This window comes from Anastrepha obliqua, chromosome 3, assembly GCF_027943255.1.
Source record: "Anastrepha obliqua isolate idAnaObli1 chromosome 3, idAnaObli1_1.0, whole genome shotgun sequence".
NCBI classification, from domain to species: domain Eukaryota; kingdom Metazoa; phylum Arthropoda; class Insecta; order Diptera; family Tephritidae; genus Anastrepha; species Anastrepha obliqua.
In genome coordinates, this window is record NC_072894.1 from 62,832,121 (window position 1) to 62,853,109 (window position 20,989).

General features: G+C 37.3%; 1 protein-coding gene across 2 annotated transcripts in view; it reads right to left on the reverse strand.

The window, feature by feature from the left end:
* Positions 1–20,989, reverse strand: part of LOC129242754 (connectin-like) — a 201,836-nt gene that overhangs the window by 93,504 nt on the left and 87,343 nt on the right. For both annotated transcript variants that reach the window (XM_054879574.1, XM_054879573.1), the window contains exons 2-3: positions 11,060–12,224; positions 4,281–4,497 (exon numbers count right to left, since the gene is read on the reverse strand). In XM_054879574.1, the coding sequence (XP_054735549.1) occupies positions 4,281–4,497; positions 11,060–11,986 (1,144 nt within the window). In that variant the 5' untranslated portion in view covers positions 11,987–12,224. The remainder of the gene's footprint in view (positions 1–4,280; positions 4,498–11,059; positions 12,225–20,989) is intronic.

Below are 20,989 nucleotides of genomic sequence, written 5' to 3' on the forward strand. Positions count from 1 at the left end.
TTCTCCAACGATTGCCACGTAACACGGAGGCCAGATCCAAAGAGGAAATAATTTTTAAAGAATAAAATTCACACTTGTCAAAAGTTATTGCAATGCACTTTTATCAATAGTAATTTTTTAATTTGGCTTTCAATTTTTCATTCTGCATCGGGACACCCTGTGCATATGTATATTCGGCACAGTTGCATGGCTTTTAAAGCTATATTTGACTTAAATCCATGTGAACATCTTCAAAAATCCAAAATCCCCTTATAAAATCCAAAATCCCCAATAAAAATATGCCAGGGGGCGTTGCTGAGGGAAGTTGGAGTTGGCCTCGTGTGCTTACATCTATTAAACGACGGGAAAACAAGTCTCACATTGATTGATAGGTTGGTTTGGATTTGGCAGCTATTCGAGTGAGACGTGTTTCGTGATTTTCGCTAAGACGGAAAAACAGCTGTACCGTTCTGTAATTCGCTTTTTGTTTTTGGATGGGAAAAATGCGAGGAGATAAAAGCAAAGTTGGATGCTGTCTATGTGGACGCTTCACCATCTATGACCACAGTTAAATATTGGTTCAACGAATTTAAATATGGGCGAACATCCGTTTTTGACGAGGAGCGATCAGGGCGCCTGGCAGACGGTCTAACCTAGTCCACGTCATGATTTTCGCTGATCGACTAAGGAAAGTGCGCCAAGTAACAGAGGCCAACTGGTGTGTGCCAACTGGAACGGTAATTAATATTTTATATTATAAGTTTGGCGATGCAAAATTTATCTGCCCGATGGGTGCCGCGATTGCTCACGATGGACAACAAGCGGATGTGGCTGTTAACTTTGAAGAAATGTTTGGAGAAATTTAAGCGAGATCTGAATTCATCATTACACATCAGAAACTGAGCAATAATCAATCCAATGGATTTCTCTAGGTGAATCTGCTTCAAATAAGGCGAAGACAGTCCTATCGGCCGAAAAGGTCATGACGACAATTTTTGGGATACGTACGGCGTCTTCCTCATAGATTTTTTTTAGAAAAAGGAAGAACGATCACCGGACAATGGTACAATGCGTTATTGGAGCGCTTTCACAAAAAATTGAAGGAGACATGGCCGCATTTGTCGAGAGAGTAGGTGCTGTCTCACCACGATAACGCACCAGCACATTCATCCAGAGTTGTCGCCGCCAAACTGCATGAAATACGTTATGAATTGCTGCAGCACCCTCCGTATTTACCCGACCTTGCTCCCTGTGACTTTTTCTTGTTCCTTAGCATGAAGAAATGGCTCGCGGGGAAAAAATTTAGTTCAAACGAGGATGTCATCGCCGAGACAGGGGCGTATTTCGGAGAGTTCGACAAATCCTATTTTTGGAAGGGTTAAAAAAAATGGCCAGAGTGTTGGGTGACGTATATCTAAAACGAGACTATGTTAAAAAATAAAAAATAATTTTTTGAAAAAATGCTGTTTCATTTCTAACACGGGTATTTATCCCCCTCGTATCTCAAATATACAATAGTGTGATTACGAATAATTACATTTTGAAAATTGTGCATTTAAATATTCGGTGGATATTTTAGTTAATGGCAAATCGTCACAAAATATTATATTATATTTTGATTTGCCTAATGTCAGTGTGAGTGAGTGGTACTAGTATGAATAAGAATAATCAATGTGTAAGTGAATTAAAAACTTATGCGCAAGCATGTCAAATCGCACACACGGGTATTATGAGCCACGAAAATAAAGTTCAACGAATGTTTTCAAGTAATTTGCAGTCGTTTGGAGGCAATTTTCCGCCGCTTACCCATTAGCAAATGCAATTACAGCGCGCAACAAATGTACTCGCATGCACATCGACACGTACATGTAAGTGCTTTCATATATTCAGTACGTTAATTTTATACATTTTCAACCCGTAGTCAATTAGGCATAAAAATACAAACATACATACACACAATCATCTGGTTTTGGCTGATCTAACAAAATATATGTACTATATTTACATATACATATGCATGTGTATTATTTATTAGTGCACTCTTTCATGTATGTATGTATGTGTATACTTGTATATGCACATTTTAGCAAGTGTAAATAAGTAAGTTACGTAAATGGCTGTCATTAGCTTCAATTCAGTTTTGTAATGCTTTCACATCGTCGCCGGTATCGTGGTAGACCTCATTCTCCACAAGGCAAATGGGTCCATGTTGCGATTGGTCGATTGGTGGGTGTTAGCAAAATGAAAGCACCAAAAACGAAGCAAACAAAAACCAGTGAACTATTTCTCAACAGAAAGGTGCTAATTTAGCAAAGTGCTGAAGGTTAAAAGGAGGCGACGAGTGGCATGTAGTTTAGGACACTTTCCACTCGACAGGTCATTTGGGATGGGTGAAAAATTGAAATATGTACTTCGACAATTAGGCAGACTATTAGGCACTACACACAGGTGTGTATGTATGCACATATGAAAGTTCATATGAATTCACATTTAATTTTATGAAAATTGCTTTTGAGCCAGAGGCACACGTGTAGGCGCCAGACATGAGTTTTGAAAATTACAAAACATTTAGTAAAATTAGGCATTTGTGCTGTGCGATGTACGTACGAGTACTATGGTTAGGCGTCTGATGTTTTTAATTGATTGGAAAGTTGGTATACTTGTCTATGAAAAGCCTACACTGCAAGAACAGCGAGACTCATTCGACCGATCGTATGATGGTCACTGTTAATGGAAATATTCGGCTATGCTCAGAGAAAAAAAGCTCTCACATTTTTATTGCTAACGTGTAAAAATTTCTAGAGTCGTTTACACGACGTGTACTTTGGTATTTTCCTCTAACTTTTTTATTTTGCCACCTACATTATTCTGCGTACTGTACCACTTCTTTGTAGCCAACGATGAGGTAAATATTCATCACATAGGACATCATCACAATTAATGTAAATTTTAGTCGCAGTTGACTCATCAAACTGGATGTAAATATCTATCGCAAAGAAACGAAAATAAAACGATTATATTTTTGGCTTTATTTCCTTGATATTTCATACGTTTGCATTCATCTAAGTCAGTAATAGCGAAATGAGCAACATTTTTTAAAATCCGATTCGCGCTTCGATTTCTTATTGTCATAATACAACTATTTGTCTTTAGAATCTAATTATGTGGTGCGGAATCCAATGCCTAAATATTTCTTTAACAATGTTAAGTATCTGCCATGCGGAGTCGGCTTGAAACTGTAGGTCCCTCCATTTGTGGAACAACATCAAGACGCACGCCGCAAATAGGAGAGGAGCTCGGGCAAACATCCAAACAGAGTGTAAGCCTATATAATTGATTAATATATATATTACAAGGATAAGATTTTCATTAAGGTTAATGCAAGGATGAAGGGAATGGAGCGCATGTTGATGAGGAAAGGGATAAAAGCAGAAATAAATTTAAAAATTAAGATATGTAAAGTTAAAATAACATTAAATTCAAGTATATACTCAATATAAGATGAAGGGGAATATATTATTCGTAGTAGATAAGGAAAATTATAAAGATAAAGAATGAAATATAAGAATCAGCGTATAAATATGCGCAAGGCAGTGATAGGCATACAGATAAAGATAAAACAGAAATTGATAGTCGAACTTCCGATTATGGGCGACACTAGTTATTCTAATTATAATTATATTGAATATTGCAATAAGTATTACGCGCCATGCCGTTCGGTCTAAATAGCGAATTTGGAGCTTCTTCGTTCGGTGATTTTTATTCTAAATAGCGAATTTTTCCCCATGCACCCGCTTGAAAACTTTCGTTTGTTTTTTACCACACCTCGTACACATTAATGTTCATTTTGTATGCAAAACGTGTATAACTGTAGAAAAATTACGAATAAGCAACATTCTTTCATCTGTCACGGCGCGCACGTACAGCTCGCGTAGAGCCGCAGCCTAGCTACTTCGTTGGCTACTTCATAAGCATACAGGACATTCACCTACACATTGACAAATGTATAAACGGCACGTGAGCATGCATATTTAATTGGGATTGTACTGGCATATATACATATATTAATGCATATGGACATACAAGAAATACTTAGGAAAATATTTGAAAGTGTTTGTATCTGGCTGGACAATATTTTAATGGTCTTTTGAGACTTTGCAACTTGTCTGACTCGGAATTAACTAGTCAACGAATTTAAATAGGGCAAACTCGAAATTTTATGTATCTGAAATATGTAGGTGCCTTCTACATATATACACACATATTAAGAGCACCCGTTACTTGAGTTGAACTAAACTCACCTGAGAGCAGCAGTTCACTCGTGCTATTGACTAAATTATCCATAATTGGCTGGAATGTATAAAATGTCAAAGTTTCCAAGTCGTTGCCTTGGACATTGATTGATAGGAGTGCTGGTGTGCCACGTAGTAGGCCATTGTCGAGTTTCTTCAGTAAATTATTGCGTAGATTCAGCGTTTTTAGAGTATTCAAGCCATCTAGAGCGCGTTCCGAAATACGCTGCAAATACATAAAGGAGTAAAAGGACTTAGAAGTGAATAGTTAATATTATTACACGTACTAGAAAAAAATCTTCTTTTTAGTATGAAGTTTTACACAAGTATGTATGTATGTATTAGAATAATTCCTTTGCTGGTGTTTTGGCTCAACTCCTCAATTTTTCGTGTGCGTGACTTGATGTGGTCCCACAAATGGAGGGAATTTTTATCCGGCTCCCAATGGCAGCTGGTTTTTTATTAGAAGCTTTTTTGTTGCAGAAATACATTGAGCAGCTTTCCATTTTCCGCAGAGGGGTAATCGCTCGCCTGCGTACAACAGGTTTTGGGCTCGAAGACTTTCGAATGGTAGTCACGCGCAAACCATTCAGCTGGATTGGTCGCCATGCAGGTGTATAGTCCATTGAATTTTGATGTAATACCTTATTAAATTTGATGCGGTTCAAAATTCGTCTTGACTTATCACAATTTTTCTTTGCTGGCGGTCTTGTGCATTTTCTCCATATAAAGAACGTTCCATATTCTTAGTATATAGTAGAAAACACCCAACACCACCAGTAAACAAATTTTCAGAAATCAGCTGCTTCAAATGTTAACTCCTTTTAGGCAAAATTGCTACAAAACTGTATTTTTCTAAAAATTCTTATTAAAAATTCAGATGTTTTGATAGAAATTTGTTGATTTTGTCTTAAATTTGTTTACTTCCCATCGTCCTTTACGTTATTTTCATCGCTGTTCAAAGTGCATCCACGTTAAACGAGGTTGACCTCTGGACGTAACCTCTTAAGGGTAACATTATCTATCCGCCAACTGGAGTTTGAGGTTCGTTCCAGGGCCATCTCTCCAATTAGGTTAGGTTAGGTAAAATTAGGCAGGATGCATGTTTAAGACAAGACACTCGATGGACTTAATGCCCATTGTGATACCTGCATTTGATTTACTTTCCCTAACTAAGTTGCTTAAGCCACTTAGATCTTTTTAGAAGGTAAGTAGTCCCCGCAGTGACACGTTTTGGAAATTTCCCAGGTTTTCAAAAAAATAATCGCTAAGATGTTTGGCACGGCTTCTTTGAAGTGCAGGACATTCACAGAGGAGGTGTTGTACCGACTCAATTTCTAATTCATAGCTCCTGCATAAGTCATTGAGAGGTCTACTGGCTTTGGTGTCAATAGTGGAGTGACCCGTTATAACACCTATGAGGACGCTGGTAGTTGATCTGTAGAATCCAAGCAGACATTTTGTCATTCTAAGATTCAGTTTAGGCCGGAGCGCTTTCGAAGCCCTACAGTTAGTAGTCAAATACCACTTTCTATTGGTTTCCGCGATTACACACAGGTCAGTCGCAGTGTATAACTCCTTTAGAGGAATGCTTATGTCCTCTACCATTCGCTGAAGGTCAAACTTAGAGCCTATCTTTGAACACTCAACCGCTTTTTCATTTTCCTCCACTCCAGAGTGGCCGGGAACCCAACAAGATATGGTGCGGTATTGTTGGATGAGCGAGAGCGATATCCTGCATTCCTTGATAGTAGGCAGGATTGGAAATCTGTTCTGAAGCTGGTACCTCTGTCTTCACTAACAGCTCCAAGACGGAATCGGAAGTCGAAGCAGGGGTTTTCTCTAAATCAGTCAATCCGCACATACGCGGAAGAGCTAAGTTTACCATTCAGCCACCATTGCAGAAGCTGCGGGGACCTATCAGAGAAGGAGACTGTTGAGCACATTCTCAGTAATTGCCCGGGCTTGACAGCTAGATATTAAGGTCACTGGGTGCTCGTTTTTTCGACAGACTGTGCGCCAACCTAAACCCCATCAATATTCTCCATTACATCAACAGCTCTGGCTGGCTGTAGATATAATACATGCCTGTTGGAGGGCGCTTAAGTGCTAGTTGAGGAACGTCAGAGTGGTACTTCAACCATTTCACCTACCCACCTACCTTAAATTTGCATCAAGTTATGCAGATAATGCCATATCGGAGTTTTGTCATCAAGGAAAGATGTTTTTGATAGTATTGTAGCAAGGCGCATTCAGTATAAAGGACTAGACTAAGAACAATATTTTGTACGTTTTATTGTCAAAGAAAATTATTGTCAAAGTAGAAAACAAAAGAATGAATTCGTCTTGTTTAATTCTGGGCTGGCAGACACATGGACACGGCGAGAGAAAAAAAATAAATCACCTGATACCACCTGTAATGGATTCGCCTTGGTATCGTAGTAAGGAAGCATTCGTCAATATCGTGAGCTTTTTTGTTTTTTGATTTGAAATTCAGTGAGTTCTAAACGAATATAAAGGCGCTCACGTGGAAGTCTTACTACGGAGTGTAATCATAAAGAATATATGATGGCTTCCATGCATCATTAACGTGCTTTGAATAGAACGGGAATGTCTCGAATTTCGACTCCAAAAATTATGAAGTATTGACTATATATATTTCGCACACATATTTTCTACTTTTAGACTGATAATGGCTAGGGAATGAGGAAAAGTTTGATGTGTATTACGATTTTATAAAGCCATAAGGGCTACTACAGGTAACCATATTTCATATTTCACCTGACAAGATCTCCACACTCAAATCTTTATTAGACTTGAAAGATACTAGCACCTTCGATGTATAAAAAGTATGCGCAAATCACTTTTCATCTTAATTAGGGTCGGCTCTGCTTGATATATATATTTTTTTGTTTATTTACTTATTGAAAAAATCAACAAACTACGAAAGTTCTTCGACAATCTAAATTGCAGCATCACGAGAGAAATACTAAAATATTATTTAGACCTTTTTCACAAAGAAAAATCAAACGATATTTAATTCGAAGTCTCGTTTGTTTCTTGAAGTGCATTGCATAATTGAGAAATTGAGTGAGATATGAGAAAAGCTAATTTTCGCAGTAAAATAAAATTGGATTAAGAATTTGACACTTTCTAGTCTCTAGGCCCAACCTAACCTACTTTTCAGGCAACGATAACACTTTGAAGGTAACATTTTAGCTAAAATTAAATTCTTTCAAATATTTAAAATCATTATAATATAAAAATATTTAAAATCACTACGTTGCATTTATGATACTTAATTAAGAGACCGTAAAAACTAAAATTTCGCTATTATAAACAGCCATAACCACTCCTGAAATGTACTTACATGCACTAACATACATACATTAAAGGCATAGTTCAAGTTCCAGTATATTTGGTTTCCTGAGCAGTGCTACTTTTGGGTTGAAGTGAAATTACTACCCACTTAATGGCCATTTACGAGCTTGGCGCGCGCACAAAACACATTTGCGAGTCATTAAATAATTTAATTGGTGCCAAAAAGTGTTAATTTTCTCCTTTTATATCTACTTCAAATTTAGACGAAGTTAATAAGTGACGCAATCATTTGCTCACTAGCCCTTATGTGACCATTTTTATACCCTCGCACAGAAGGCTAAAATTAACATTTTCGACACCTGTCTTCTTTGCTTTTCAATAGTCTATCGAAGCAGCCCAAGACATTACGATTTGTATGGAGATGGAATCATAGGTGAGTTTACAGCGCGGAAATGGTTTGCAAAGTTCAAAAAAGCCGACTTTGACGTCGATCACACGTCCCGCAGCAAAAGTCTTTCTGAATTCGATGAAGAACGTCGCAAATCACTTTTGAAGCGGAACGGTCGCCAAACAATTCGTGAATTGGAGGAAAAAATAAACTACGATCATAAAACGAATCTCAATCTGATGAAAAAGGGAGATGAAAAATGGTGCCTATACATCAATGTGAAGCAAAGAAAGGAGTGGGTGGCTCCAGAAGTTACGCCTAAGCCGAGAGTCAAGTCGGATCTCATCCAAATATATGATATATGTTTGGTGGGACTGCGAGGACATGGTGTACTGGGAAATGCGTGAAAAGAATGCCACGGTCAACAAGGAGCTCCACATTGCCCAGCCACACCGCGTGAATGAGCCTATTCGACTGAAAAGGCCTGATCGACATGGTCAAACCAAACTCCTTCACGACACCGCAAGGCTTCTGTCGTCAAAGCCGCACTCCAAGAGATCGAATGAGATGTCCTTCGCAGTATTCTCCGGATCTTGGACCAACTGATTACCATCTTTTCCTCTTCCTGTCAAACCAAATAAAGGGCGTTAACTTCGGTAACAAAGAGGTTCTTAAAAACTGGCTCAACAACTTCTTTGACACCAGAGCAGGTGATTTTTGGAGCAACCAGATCATTTTAGATCCGACATAAATATTATTGTGATCAGATAAAAGCCACACCCACGTTAGGGCTAAATTTCTGTCCGTCCGCTGCAGAAATTGACAATATTAACAGCCAACTCCAATAAAATCCTACTAAAAATGGGCGCGGGTATATAGTTTGCGGTCCGCAGCAAATTTAGCACTTCCTTATTTCTTTTTTTTTTTTTCTATATTTTAACAGACTTGGCAATTGAGGCATTTTTAATGCGAACTAATTATTTCCTTATTAACTCTGGACATGCACCGCCTTGCCTATTTGTTGGACATTATCGTTAAAATGTGTGCTGGTAGTCAAAAGATGATTTTCACTAGTCTGTGTAAACAGTGAGGTGGCATGTTTAAGCCAAATTATTCATCAGTTCTTCAATATTTACAGTAAGCTAGATGTACAGACACACATACTTATATAACGCAAATGGGACTAATGGGGTTTTAAATACAATGCATTTGGGTATAGGTAAAATACTTGCTAGGAAAAGTAAATAGGAAAATTCTAATTGAAGGAAATAAACCAACTTTTTTATCTTTCCCACAATTCATATGGATGGAAAGGAAAAGGATAATTTAGCAGTAAAGTTCAAAAACATTTTACAGTATTTTTAATTCAATTACTGATGGTTGCCTTACCTTATTAAGAGCCAATCAATCCCCAACGAATTAATTACTCTTACTGGCTTGTGTGTTTTCTTACACTGATAGGGGTAGGTCGGTATTTTGAAATAGCCACTATAGCCACGGTCTTGAGAAATGGCTACAACTTTCAAATTAGGTAATCACACCGTATAGTCTGGCATCTTTAATGCTAATAGTACTTAGAACATTTTTTTATACGTCTGATATTTGTGTTAATTATAAGTACTACCAACACTCAACACGGAATTGATTTAAATCGTGCGATAACTTTTTACTGATTTCGATGTGAATGGAACCACTAGCTGAATGCTGATCATTCTGTGTGCTTTGGGTCTCACGGGTTTTTTGAAATTCATTCGCGGATGCTTAGGAAAAATATAATGAAAGTCGTCCACAATTGTTTAGAGTGCGAGGAAAAATCGAGCTGATATTGGAAGATGGTCATGTAACGTAACGTGAAACTGAGCTATGCTTCTTCACAAATATTCGCGCTGTGTACCATATAATTTGTAAGGCAACTTAAATTGCAAAGAAACTTAAATTGATATTAAAGGAATATGACCATTTTCGAAAATGTGTAAATATTCACTGTCATATCTCAAAGGTTAACTGCAACCCCCGTACAAAAAATGTGCAAGAGACTTTGCTAAAGTTGCAGCTTCGATGATGTGCTGAAACATTCGCACCACAGCCCTCCTGCCGATACAAGTCTTCTTTCCTACATTTTTTTTTGGACACTGATTTATCACCACGAAGAAAACTTATTAATCCTGGAAGAGCATCGTTAACTTTATAATGCAAAGATTATGCGCCGTTGACTAGACGACGGTGCTACTTAACGCCATTATTAAATTATCCATTCTATCGAGGAGGTTGGTTCCATGTGGAATAGTCCACGCAAGTAGGGAAATTCCTTGATCGCTATTCATTGAAGTGTGGCCAAGACGTTCACAACTTTTGGGATTTGCCCAAGTATCCGAACATCCGTTCAAAAGCAAGCTAATGTGAGAAGGCGAAACGACCCAGGATACCCGGTTGTGGGCTGGGTCTGGGATCCGCCACGTATAAATTTTCTGCCAATGAAAAAACAAACATAGTCTTGGATAGGTCTGCCTACTCTGATGTCGACTACTGCAAACGAACTAAGGACAAGGATGTGAGGGGATGTACCTGGAATGTCCGGCATTTAATGAGGTAGGTGTCTCTACCCGGCTGATGGGTGCACTCATTAAAACAAAGAGTGGCATCGCTGCCATTGTGAGAGACGTCTACTGCAGCTGATATGTAAAGTAGCATACATTCGGTGTTGGAAAAAGACTTCAGTAGTCCGAGAGAGACTTCGTCGTGAAGTATTTTCGTTCAGTCCGGTGGAAGAGGGTCTAGTAATAATCCACATCAAAGCGAGACTTTTCAACATCTCGCACATTTACGTCCCGGACGGCATATTTTGAAGGTCTATATAAAAATAATTTTTTCTATGGTATGATTGAACTTTGTGCAATATCCGCACGATGTACTAAGCTTAAAGCAAAATTATGTCATATTTGATTTCTAAAACTTGTCTCTCCAATTTATACTGTTTTTTACCACCTTTCGCAGTGTTTATTGCGCATATAATATATGTATACATATGTGTAATTATTTTCATCTCGTTACATCGATATCGTCTACTGCTATAACTCACCTCAATTCGATTATCGTCCAATTCCAATTCCGACAATATCCATAGCTCCGCAAATACAGTGTCTCCAATAAAATTTATATTATTATGTGATAACTTCAGCACATTTAAATTGCCTAGGCCCTTAAAGATATCACTGGTCAGCACAGAAATTTGATTATAAGCCAAATTCAAATAATTCAAATGTGGCATCTCCACAAACAAACTGTCATGCAGGTTGGTAATGTTGTTGTTATTCAAGAAAAGACGCTCACATTGTGGCAAATTGTGGAAGGCATTCCGATCGATTTCATAGATTTGATTGTGCTCCAAATTCAATTCACGCAAACGTATATGATTGGCGAAAGCATCCTGAGCCAATGCCACAATGTGATTATTCGTCAATATGATACGCTCCAAATATGGGAGATTTGCGAAAGCGTTACTCCTCACCACATCCACTTGTGAATACTCAATAATAATACTGGACAAATTCTTTAATGATTCAATTATCATTGTGGGTATATAATCGAGTCGGCCATGATTTTGTATAACAAATTTCAATTCACGCAAACGCTTCTGTTGAAAGAAGCGCGTCCAAGTTGTGTCATTCTGTAACAAGACATCGGAGAATATCCAACATTCTGCTTTTTGTACGGGTACATGATTCTCGTCAGGCGTGCAATAGCACATGAGTTTCATGTCGCGGCGACGTACACAAAATCCGGTTGTATCCATGGGACCCGTATATATGCTAGTGGCAACGGGGGAGATGCCCGCATAGTTGCTGTAGTAGGTTGATGCGGAGGTGGACGAAACAGTTGACAGGCGATCGCTACGTCGACGGCCTTCTTTGTCACGTGAACGTGACGCCACAGGCGCGAAGAGGCAAGCAAAGCAGGTGAGGCTGATGACAAGCAGAACTAGCCGTTGACAGTGAGACGGCCACATTTTGACTTATATACTTGAGCTTGCACGTCTTAACCTGCTGTTGGTGAATGAATGATTTGAGTTGTTTACAAGAATGTAAAATAAATTGTAGTTAAGTTATTGTAAGTGGGTCGTTTGGTGGGTTGGTTGATTTGCTGATTGATTCGTATCTGACCTGACTATTGTCTTAATGCTTTTTGGGTGCTTTTGGTAAATACCTCAGATGGATTCAAAAAATGTTGAAACTCTAGACGTTAACCTGTAAATATAAAAGAAATAATAAAAAAAAGGTATTAGTTCTAGTTGTTGAGATATTAGAATATAATTATAAAATACAAAACAAGCGATCTTTATCAGAGTTATTTGCTATCCCACTATAAGCATTATTTCAAATACCTTGGCAAATATTTTCTTTTCCTTAGCTTACTTGATGAAACAAGCCAGATATCACGAGCGGAGACCACTAAAGGAAGGAGTATGCTTTATATCCCTTGCTTGGTCATAAGCGAGATGTCGCTTACTTTCACTGCCATTTTTGTAGTTTAATAGCTATTTTCCCCATTTCGTATCACTTAAATTTTGCGGTAATAGCTATTTTAGAGGCTGCCACTTTTTCAGCTGAAAAATGTATTAGGTGCTCAACTAAGTTCCCGCTGTTTATCAATAGATGCCAGCAGTGTGTGCTAGTCGATGCTAACATAACCTAGACGTCATAAACCAAGCTTAGACATATGGCAAACAAACTGCTTCGACACATTAGTAATTTTGTTTTGGTTTTGTAAAAATGTCTGATTTTGTGCCGAATAATCGTCATTTGCGGGAAGTGTTGATTTTCCTCTTTCATTCGAAAAAAATGGCGGCTGAAGCGCATCGAGAGCCATAAAAAGTTTATGCAGATGCTGCTTTAAGTGAAACAACGTGTCGCGATTGGTTCCGTCGCTTCAAAGACGGTGATTATAATGTTGACGACCGTCCGCCTGAAGGAAGGCCAAAAACCTTCGAAGACGCTGAATTGGAGACATTGCTCAATGAGGATCCATTCAAACGCAAGAAGAGCTTGCTTCAGTATTAGGAGTTACCCGCCAACCCATTTCCAAGTGATTGCATGCTTTGGAAATGATTCTGAAATAGGGGACTTGGGTTCCTTATGAGTTAAAACCTAGGAATGTGGACCGTCGTTTCTTCGCCTGTGAGCAACTGCTCCAGCGACAAAAAGGGAGGGTTTTCTTCATCGCATAGTGACGGGTGATGAAAAATGGATTCATTACAGCAATCCAAAGAAAAGAAAGTCCTGGGGACTGCCTGGTCATGCTTCTACGTCGTCGCCTCGGCCGAATATTCACGCTGCGAAGGTTATGCTATTTATTTGGCCGGACCAAGTTGGTGTTATTAATTATGAACTGTTAAAACCAAGGGAATCCATCACTGGGGATCGGTATCGACTTCAATTGATGCGATTGAGCCAAGGACTTCGCGAGAAGCGGCCGCAATACGCGGAGAGGCATGAAAAAGTGATTCTACAGCATGACAATGCAAGTTGCCAAATCCGTAAAAACCTACCTGGAAGCACTGAAATGGGAAATCGTACCCCCGCCGTATTCTCCAGATATTGCGCCGTCCGATTATCACCTGTTCCGATCGATGGCACATGGTCTAGCTGACCAGCAGTTCTATTCATATGAAAACATCAAAAAATGGCTTGATCCGTGGATAGCCGCCAAAGTTTTACCGCGACGGTATACGGGATCTACCTCGACACGGTGTAACAAAGTGAAGCCGCACAGATAGAGACACAAGAAGGCGAGCCTATAGCATGAAAGCTGGCTACAAATATGGTGGACCCAGATGTGGGTGAATATAATTGGATGGATGCCGTTCTGGGCGCTGCCAAAGCAATATAGAAAGCAGTTCCGGGAGGTGTGACTCCCCAGAAGGAGAGGAGGGATCGTTTTAGTGGCCACACCACACGACGCAGTAGACGACGGTCGCTGTAAGTGCGAAGGCATTTTGAACCCTACCTCACCCACCAAAAAAAAAAATTAAAAAAAAAATACGAGATGGAAAAAAGTATTAGCCAGCGATGGGCAATACTTTCAACGATTTACTTGTCACCATTTTTACAGAATAAAGTTGTATTTTCTTCAAAGAAACAGCGAAAGCTTAGTTGCGTACCAATATCATAACAGCAAGTGAAAAGTTTGTGAATGTTTATTCTCTCTTCCTTTTGCACATTTTCTAATTTGGTCAAATTTTGAGGAAAGTGCAAATACCCAGCCAACAAAACTCTATCTCGCTTACGAGAAGATTAAGCAATCCGCAAGCGAGATTTCGGCGATTTTTTAATCATATAGTATTTTGACAATGACTGATCTTTTGTGCTTGACATGGAGTCAATATCACTATCCCCTTGGAATGATGCCTTACGCTTGAATAATATCGGGAATATTGCAAATTTCAAGAAGTCAAAATCATATTTTTTTTCGAGGCACATTTTCATTTCGCGAGAAGTGAACGCATTCTCATGCAGAGAGAGTTTGGTGCGAATGTGAACGGTAGTATCATTGGATCATTTTTCTTTGAAAATGTTGCTGAAAGCATTACTCCGGAGAACCGTAAGTGGTACAGAGGCATTATAAAGACTTTTCTGTGGCCGAAAATTGAAGACATGAGCTTGAACGATTCTTAGCTTCAGTAGGATGTTATGCCATGCCACAATTGACATTTTGCGCTCCGAATTCGGTAATCATGCTATCACTTTCGGCGATGTCAATTGGCCACCTCGGAATGGCTGATGTTATGCAAGCAATCCATTAACGATTCATACCGTTTAGGTGAATGTCGAGCAAGCCATTTATGAGATATAGAAAGAAACCTTCACCAAGGCCTTTGAAAACTGAGTTAATAGGATGCGCTACAGCCAAGCTACTTGAAACAACCACAGTAATGAAGTTGTGGTCTATAAATCGAGGGAAAGCTTGCTCTTTCGATTAAATTAATAAATATTTTTATTGATTTTTCGTAAATTTGCATTTAAATGTTGAAAAGAGTCCAGACTTTTTATCTACAAAAAAAGGGAGCTTGTATGTAAATATGTAACACATTGCAACTTCCAACTTTCAGCATACAACACTTGACTTACGACCTCAGACATTTTGTCGAGGTAGAAGGCTATGCTAGGCGTCAGCATCACCCATCAATTCCACACGCATGAATGAAATACCGACCTCAATCATCCTGGAGTATCCCGAATATTGAAATTCCCTTTATTTATATAATAACTTTAATTTATTGGGTACCGACCGTTTGGCACGAATGGTCTCCCTGCATTGTAATATCCTCCTCCTGCAAGCCTTCAAAAAAGCACAACAATATCTACAATTGCTGATTTTGCTTTGGTGCTATCTTCATATAAAGCTTTGTTCTATTCTATGCTTTCTCTTTTTTTGGAATGTATTGCTTGTTTAGTTGCCTTTCGTTTCTTTGCTCCCCTGGTTTGGTCATGTCCTACTTTGTACTCAGCGTTTTTGTATTCTCTTTAAATTGTTAAAAATTGTTTCCTTTTGCATGGATTTATGACGCTCATAAATTACTGCAGCAGCCAACAGAAATGCAACATCAATGGTTACATGAAAATAAAAAAAATTCTAGCTCAAACAGAACAAAATTTATATACCCAACGCACGTATTTGCGAGTATATTAATTAGCTGAAATTTTTAAATAAAAAATCTCGGATGGCTTCCAAAAATACACATATCCCCAGGCTGGGCCCCAAAAACAACTGCATTCGAGTACTTTCATTATGTAAGAGAGGTTCAACTGATTTATTGAGAGGTTCGTGCTTATTTTTTGCAGGCTGCAGCGAGTGTTGCTGATAAGGAGGCGATAATTGACATTTTATGTATATTATTTTCTAGCCGTGAATACATTGAAGCGAATTTCTTAGCAAAAAGTGATATTTAATAGAAGAAATCACGCTAATTCGCCATTACCAAGAATAATATTTGTAGTAAAATGATCAATTTGAACCAATGTGAAAAAAACGTTACCGCCTTTTTTTTGCGCCTTATTTTCCTTTTCTCTAATCAGCTGTTCAGTTTTGTGCACTTTAATGCAAACACAATTTTGCAAGCTGCTTTGTGCTTTTAGGATTTCAATCGATTTCGTTGCGACAACAGGTGGCAAAAAAATTCCAGCGAAAGGTATGAGTGAATTTAATTAAATTAATTCTATATATCAGTTGAAATTCCAAAAGTATTGTGTTAGTTATTGGTTCAGAAAAAGTTAATTGTCATTAGAAACATTAATTTTTAAAGAAAAATTGTTTAGTTGTACGCAGGATTTATTCAATATTAATGTTACCTGTTGTCTACATTGGTGCAAAAATTTTCAAATAATTCTCTTAGACCAAATATGCGGCAAATCAAAGGCTTGGCTCAATTGGAAATTGAAATTACGCGTTTCAAAAGGATGGAGTGGAATAGAAGTGCAATGTGGGACTGTTGCTATATTTGGGTGTAGTCAAAATATCTGTATGGCGAATGGTATGTTCATCGAAATTTAGGCTGTCTGCAGTTATCGTTTCAATGCCACGAAATATATTCGAAAAAATAAAATATACTTTCATTTCAATAAGAACGCTCATCAACCTCAGAAGGGTGCAGAAAATTATGACAAATTGTATAAAATCTATCCTTTACTGACGAGAATTAATGAAGTATGCAATAGTCTCGCGAAAGGGCAGTATTTAAGCGTTAATAAGCAAATGATTCCTTTTAAGGGTATGTATGTTGCCATAAAACATATTTATATTTTCTTTACTTAAAATAGTTTCTCTTGTTTTCAATGGCTGGCATATCTAGCTTGGTATATGATTTCTGCCTCTATGTTGGTTATAGGACCTGTGATTCTTTTGAATCAGGGATATAATCAAATATTGTCCTTCATTTGACTTTCCATATACCAGAAAATCAAAACTTTAAGATTTTTTTGATAACTGGTTTACATTTGCAAGTTTAGTGGTTGCCTTAAAAGAAAACAGAACGATTCGCAACAACCGCTTAAAAATTTGTGTGTTTAAATTGGACGATAACATGGCTAAATATGGATTTTATAATTTAACAATAAAAGTGTCATATTGGTTTCAAATTACATGGCATATCAACCCGTCACTCAATGCATTCGTCCGGCTATAGTTGAATGATACAATAATATCTTAATTAGGATGAATTAAAAGGTGATGCTGGAAAACCATATTATGATGGTGTGTATTATTTTTGATCACTAAAAAACACAGAATGTAAATTTAACTTCGAAATATTTCTGAAAATCTTAAAAACGTATTCAACGCCAAACAACATAGACTGCACTCACTGAAATGAGGAACATAACAATTTCTGTACGGTTTTTTGAGTCATGAACTTTGACATAACAATAAGGAAAAGCAGTTGAATTCAATGAAAAATGGGTTTTTCAAAATAACTAGCATTATTTTCCTTAAGTCATTAGTCAATTATATATTTTTTAAATTTAATTTAATTTTAAGAGTAAACAAATTTATTATGAAATAGATTATCTAGGAATAGAATGGAGTGATGATGATTTCTTTGATATTTTAGCCTTAAACTCATTATTTTACAAACATTTCGGACTCGTATTTTTTTTCGCTAGTATGAATTGGTATTTTGCTGAAGCATGTCTGGCCATGCATTTGACATCTCGTAAGACGAATTAGTTGAGCTGAAAAGTGAACAGGTGGTATTCTTATTCACTACTACACTTTATTCCCTGCAGGGTATAAACGTCATTGGTATGACAAGTATCACGTTGTGTTCTCAGGGTGTTTCACAATGTTCGGCATCACAAATACATAAAATATAAAAGCGCTGGGTATAAAAGAGAAAAGTAACAAAGCAGTTTAATAATAAAATAGCTCTTACAACTCTTCCGTTGAATTCCGTGAATTGCCTGTGAAATAGTTGTTCGCGTGTATTTTATTGCAAACAACAATAGCAACATCTACCATCTATTTTTTTAACTTGCTCTTGATATTTTGTTTGAAATTGTGGCATCATTTTTATATATACTTATGGAAGTAGGTCTTGATTTAATGAATTAATAATAATGGGTACTTTTTTGGTTGCACTTTCCACAATTTGATGCTCGTTGGCTTTTTTTTTTTGTTTCCCCTTTATTTATTGTTCCGTCATTCAGTTTATTATAACAGTCGCTCAAGTGAGATACTTGGAATGTTTTTTTATTAAATCAAAATTAGTCTACTTATTTCTCTGTTCGAATATATATCATAGGTTCAATTTAAACCACAAAAACAAATTTTCTTTAAAATTCCAACAATGTACATTAAAAAAATATTAATTTTTATTTTATACTGCTTTGTTATTGAAACGAGCAATTCCACTATTCATCCCATTGCGATTGCCAATTCTGCGTATAAGTTAGAGCTGACCTTTTGCTATATCTACTGGGATACTTCTATATATATGAGTTTATATAGGTACATACACATACTGAAATACAAGTGAAACTGGATGAAAGACTCAATTGATTAAAGTTCTTTGAAAGTGAATTGCAGAACTTGTGCAATGTATCGGGTGATTTTTAAGAGCTTGAGAACTTAAAATGATAAAATAAACAGAAATATTGTTGAACTTTTTTTTTAATATTGCAAAGTAAATTTCCACAACTTTGTGGCGTTGTTCTGGCGTTAAACGATTCGTGATGGCTTGCCAAAATTTATTGAAGAAAAATATCAACGCAGCTTCCAATTCTCAGCTGGCATATTTATCGATATCGATAAGTCTCATGCACCTAAAAAAACCACTCTATACGACTACAAAGCGAGATTAATATTTTTGTTTTTTAATTAAAAAAGTTTTTTTTTTATTTTCTGAAGTTCAGAATTACTAGACATAAAAAATCGCTAAATTTTGTTTTAAATGCGAGTTTTACTTTTTGTATTTTACACACAATAATGAAGTCAATGCACTTCTGTATTCGCTTGAACCAAATTCCAAAGCACTTTTGCCACCGAAAAGTGGATACGTTCAAAACGACCGATTTAAAGGGTTCAAAAGCTTCTTCTGGCGTTGAAAAACTTTGATCTTGAGAAATCAATGACTGTGTGGCAAATTACCCATTAATCCGATCTTTTTAGTGTTTAGAAACTCTCTCGTGTGAGCCGATATGAGAGAACTCTCATTGTCTTGGTGAGAGATGTGTTCGTTTCGGTGGTTGGTTTTTCTTAATTCTCTGAAAACTTCTGGCAAGCAAGTTGTTTTGTACCACGCAGAATTGACTGTTTTAAATGTCTTTGGTGGTACAGTTGCGACATGACAAGATTTTCCGAAAAAACAGATAGTCATTTGATGTAATGTGCTTCCTCCGTGAACAACTTTTGTTGATTTATGTTCTTTGTGGAACACACATACCGTCCTCTGCTGAATTTCTTCAACATTTCTTTACACCAATCGACACGAGTCCTTTTTTGGGCAATTGACAAATTATGTGATATCCAACGATATCAAATCTTCTTGTGTTCTGGTCCCACTAATGCCAAAGGCTTCAAATGGCGATCTTTCGTTATCAATTGATGCACAGCATTGCTTATTTCTGGCTGAATAATTTTTTGGGCAGTCTTCACGAGATTCATCCTACAAGGATCGACGACCACGTTGGAACTCTTTGTACCAACGTCTCAGAGTGGCTGAGAGTCAGACATCAACGCCAAAAGTCAAAGTAAGTTGATTAATACACTCCTGCCTCGATAATCCACCTCGAAACCACCTAAATCATTGCACGAGAATTTACGCGAGTTAAGGGCCGCGCCTCATTTCAAGCGGTGTTTTTTAGGTGTTTTTTTAAAGCGTGTAAAACGGAAAGAGATTTTTATTTTTATTTTTGTTTTCAGTATTTTATTTTTTGGCGGCCGCCGTAGCCGAATGGGTTGGTACGTGATTACCATTCAGAATTCTCAGAGAGAACGTAGGTTCGAATCTCGGTGAAACAACAAAATTAAGAGAAACATTTTTCTAACAGCAGCCGCCCCTCAGCAGGCAATGGCGAACCTCCGAGTGTATTTCTGCAATGAAAAAGCTGCTCATAAAGAAATATTTGCCGTTCGGAGTCGGCTTGAAACTGTAGGTCCCTCCATTTGCGGAACAAAATGAAGACACACGCCACAAATAGGCCACAATTTGGCCAAACACCCAAAAAGGGTGTACGCGCCAATTATAAGTATATATATATATTTTATTTTTTGATCCATTGTTATAAAATAAGCCTTCTTCGTATGGCAACGAAGTTCGTTCAAAAAGGTGGAAGCCTCTAAACAAAGGCCTTCCATACAAAGGTTTGTGTTCTGCGACAAGGAAAAAAAATGTAGTATTTTTTCGCACCTTTAAAGTCAAAAAGGGGTCAAAAGACGGTTTTTCAAGAACCAATGGTATTTTGTAGCAATGGTATTTTGAGACTTGTACAAAATAAATAAACCTTGAAGCAAAATAAATAAGAAATACATGTCCTCTTCTCACAGATATGTAAATAATAAGGAAAATATTCGTAATATTTAAGGTTCAGTGACAGACCTGTACATACAATCCATACTTATATAAACCATTTAGAAAATTACGTATTGAAATATTAACAAGAAAACACTGATATTTAGTTTGTTTTTGAAAAAAGAATTTTCATTACTTGCACAACTTCATTTTCATTTCATTTTTACAGATTCGGGGAAGTTAAATGCCACAAACCACATGAGCCCCAGAAACAAAGCACAGCAGAAATATCAAAGCGAAAATTCACCCGAAAAGGAGCAGCTAAATTATTAATTAAAGCCGGACAGCAAGACAACGAATAGGATTTGTTTTACATGAACTCGTTGAACTAATTGTAAAACACTGGAAGAACACTCTTTGTACTTTATTTTGTACTTACTAACCTGTTATAATATAAAACAGAAAACAGTTCACACAAAACAGTTCTCACAAAAATATCAGTGCTTCTAC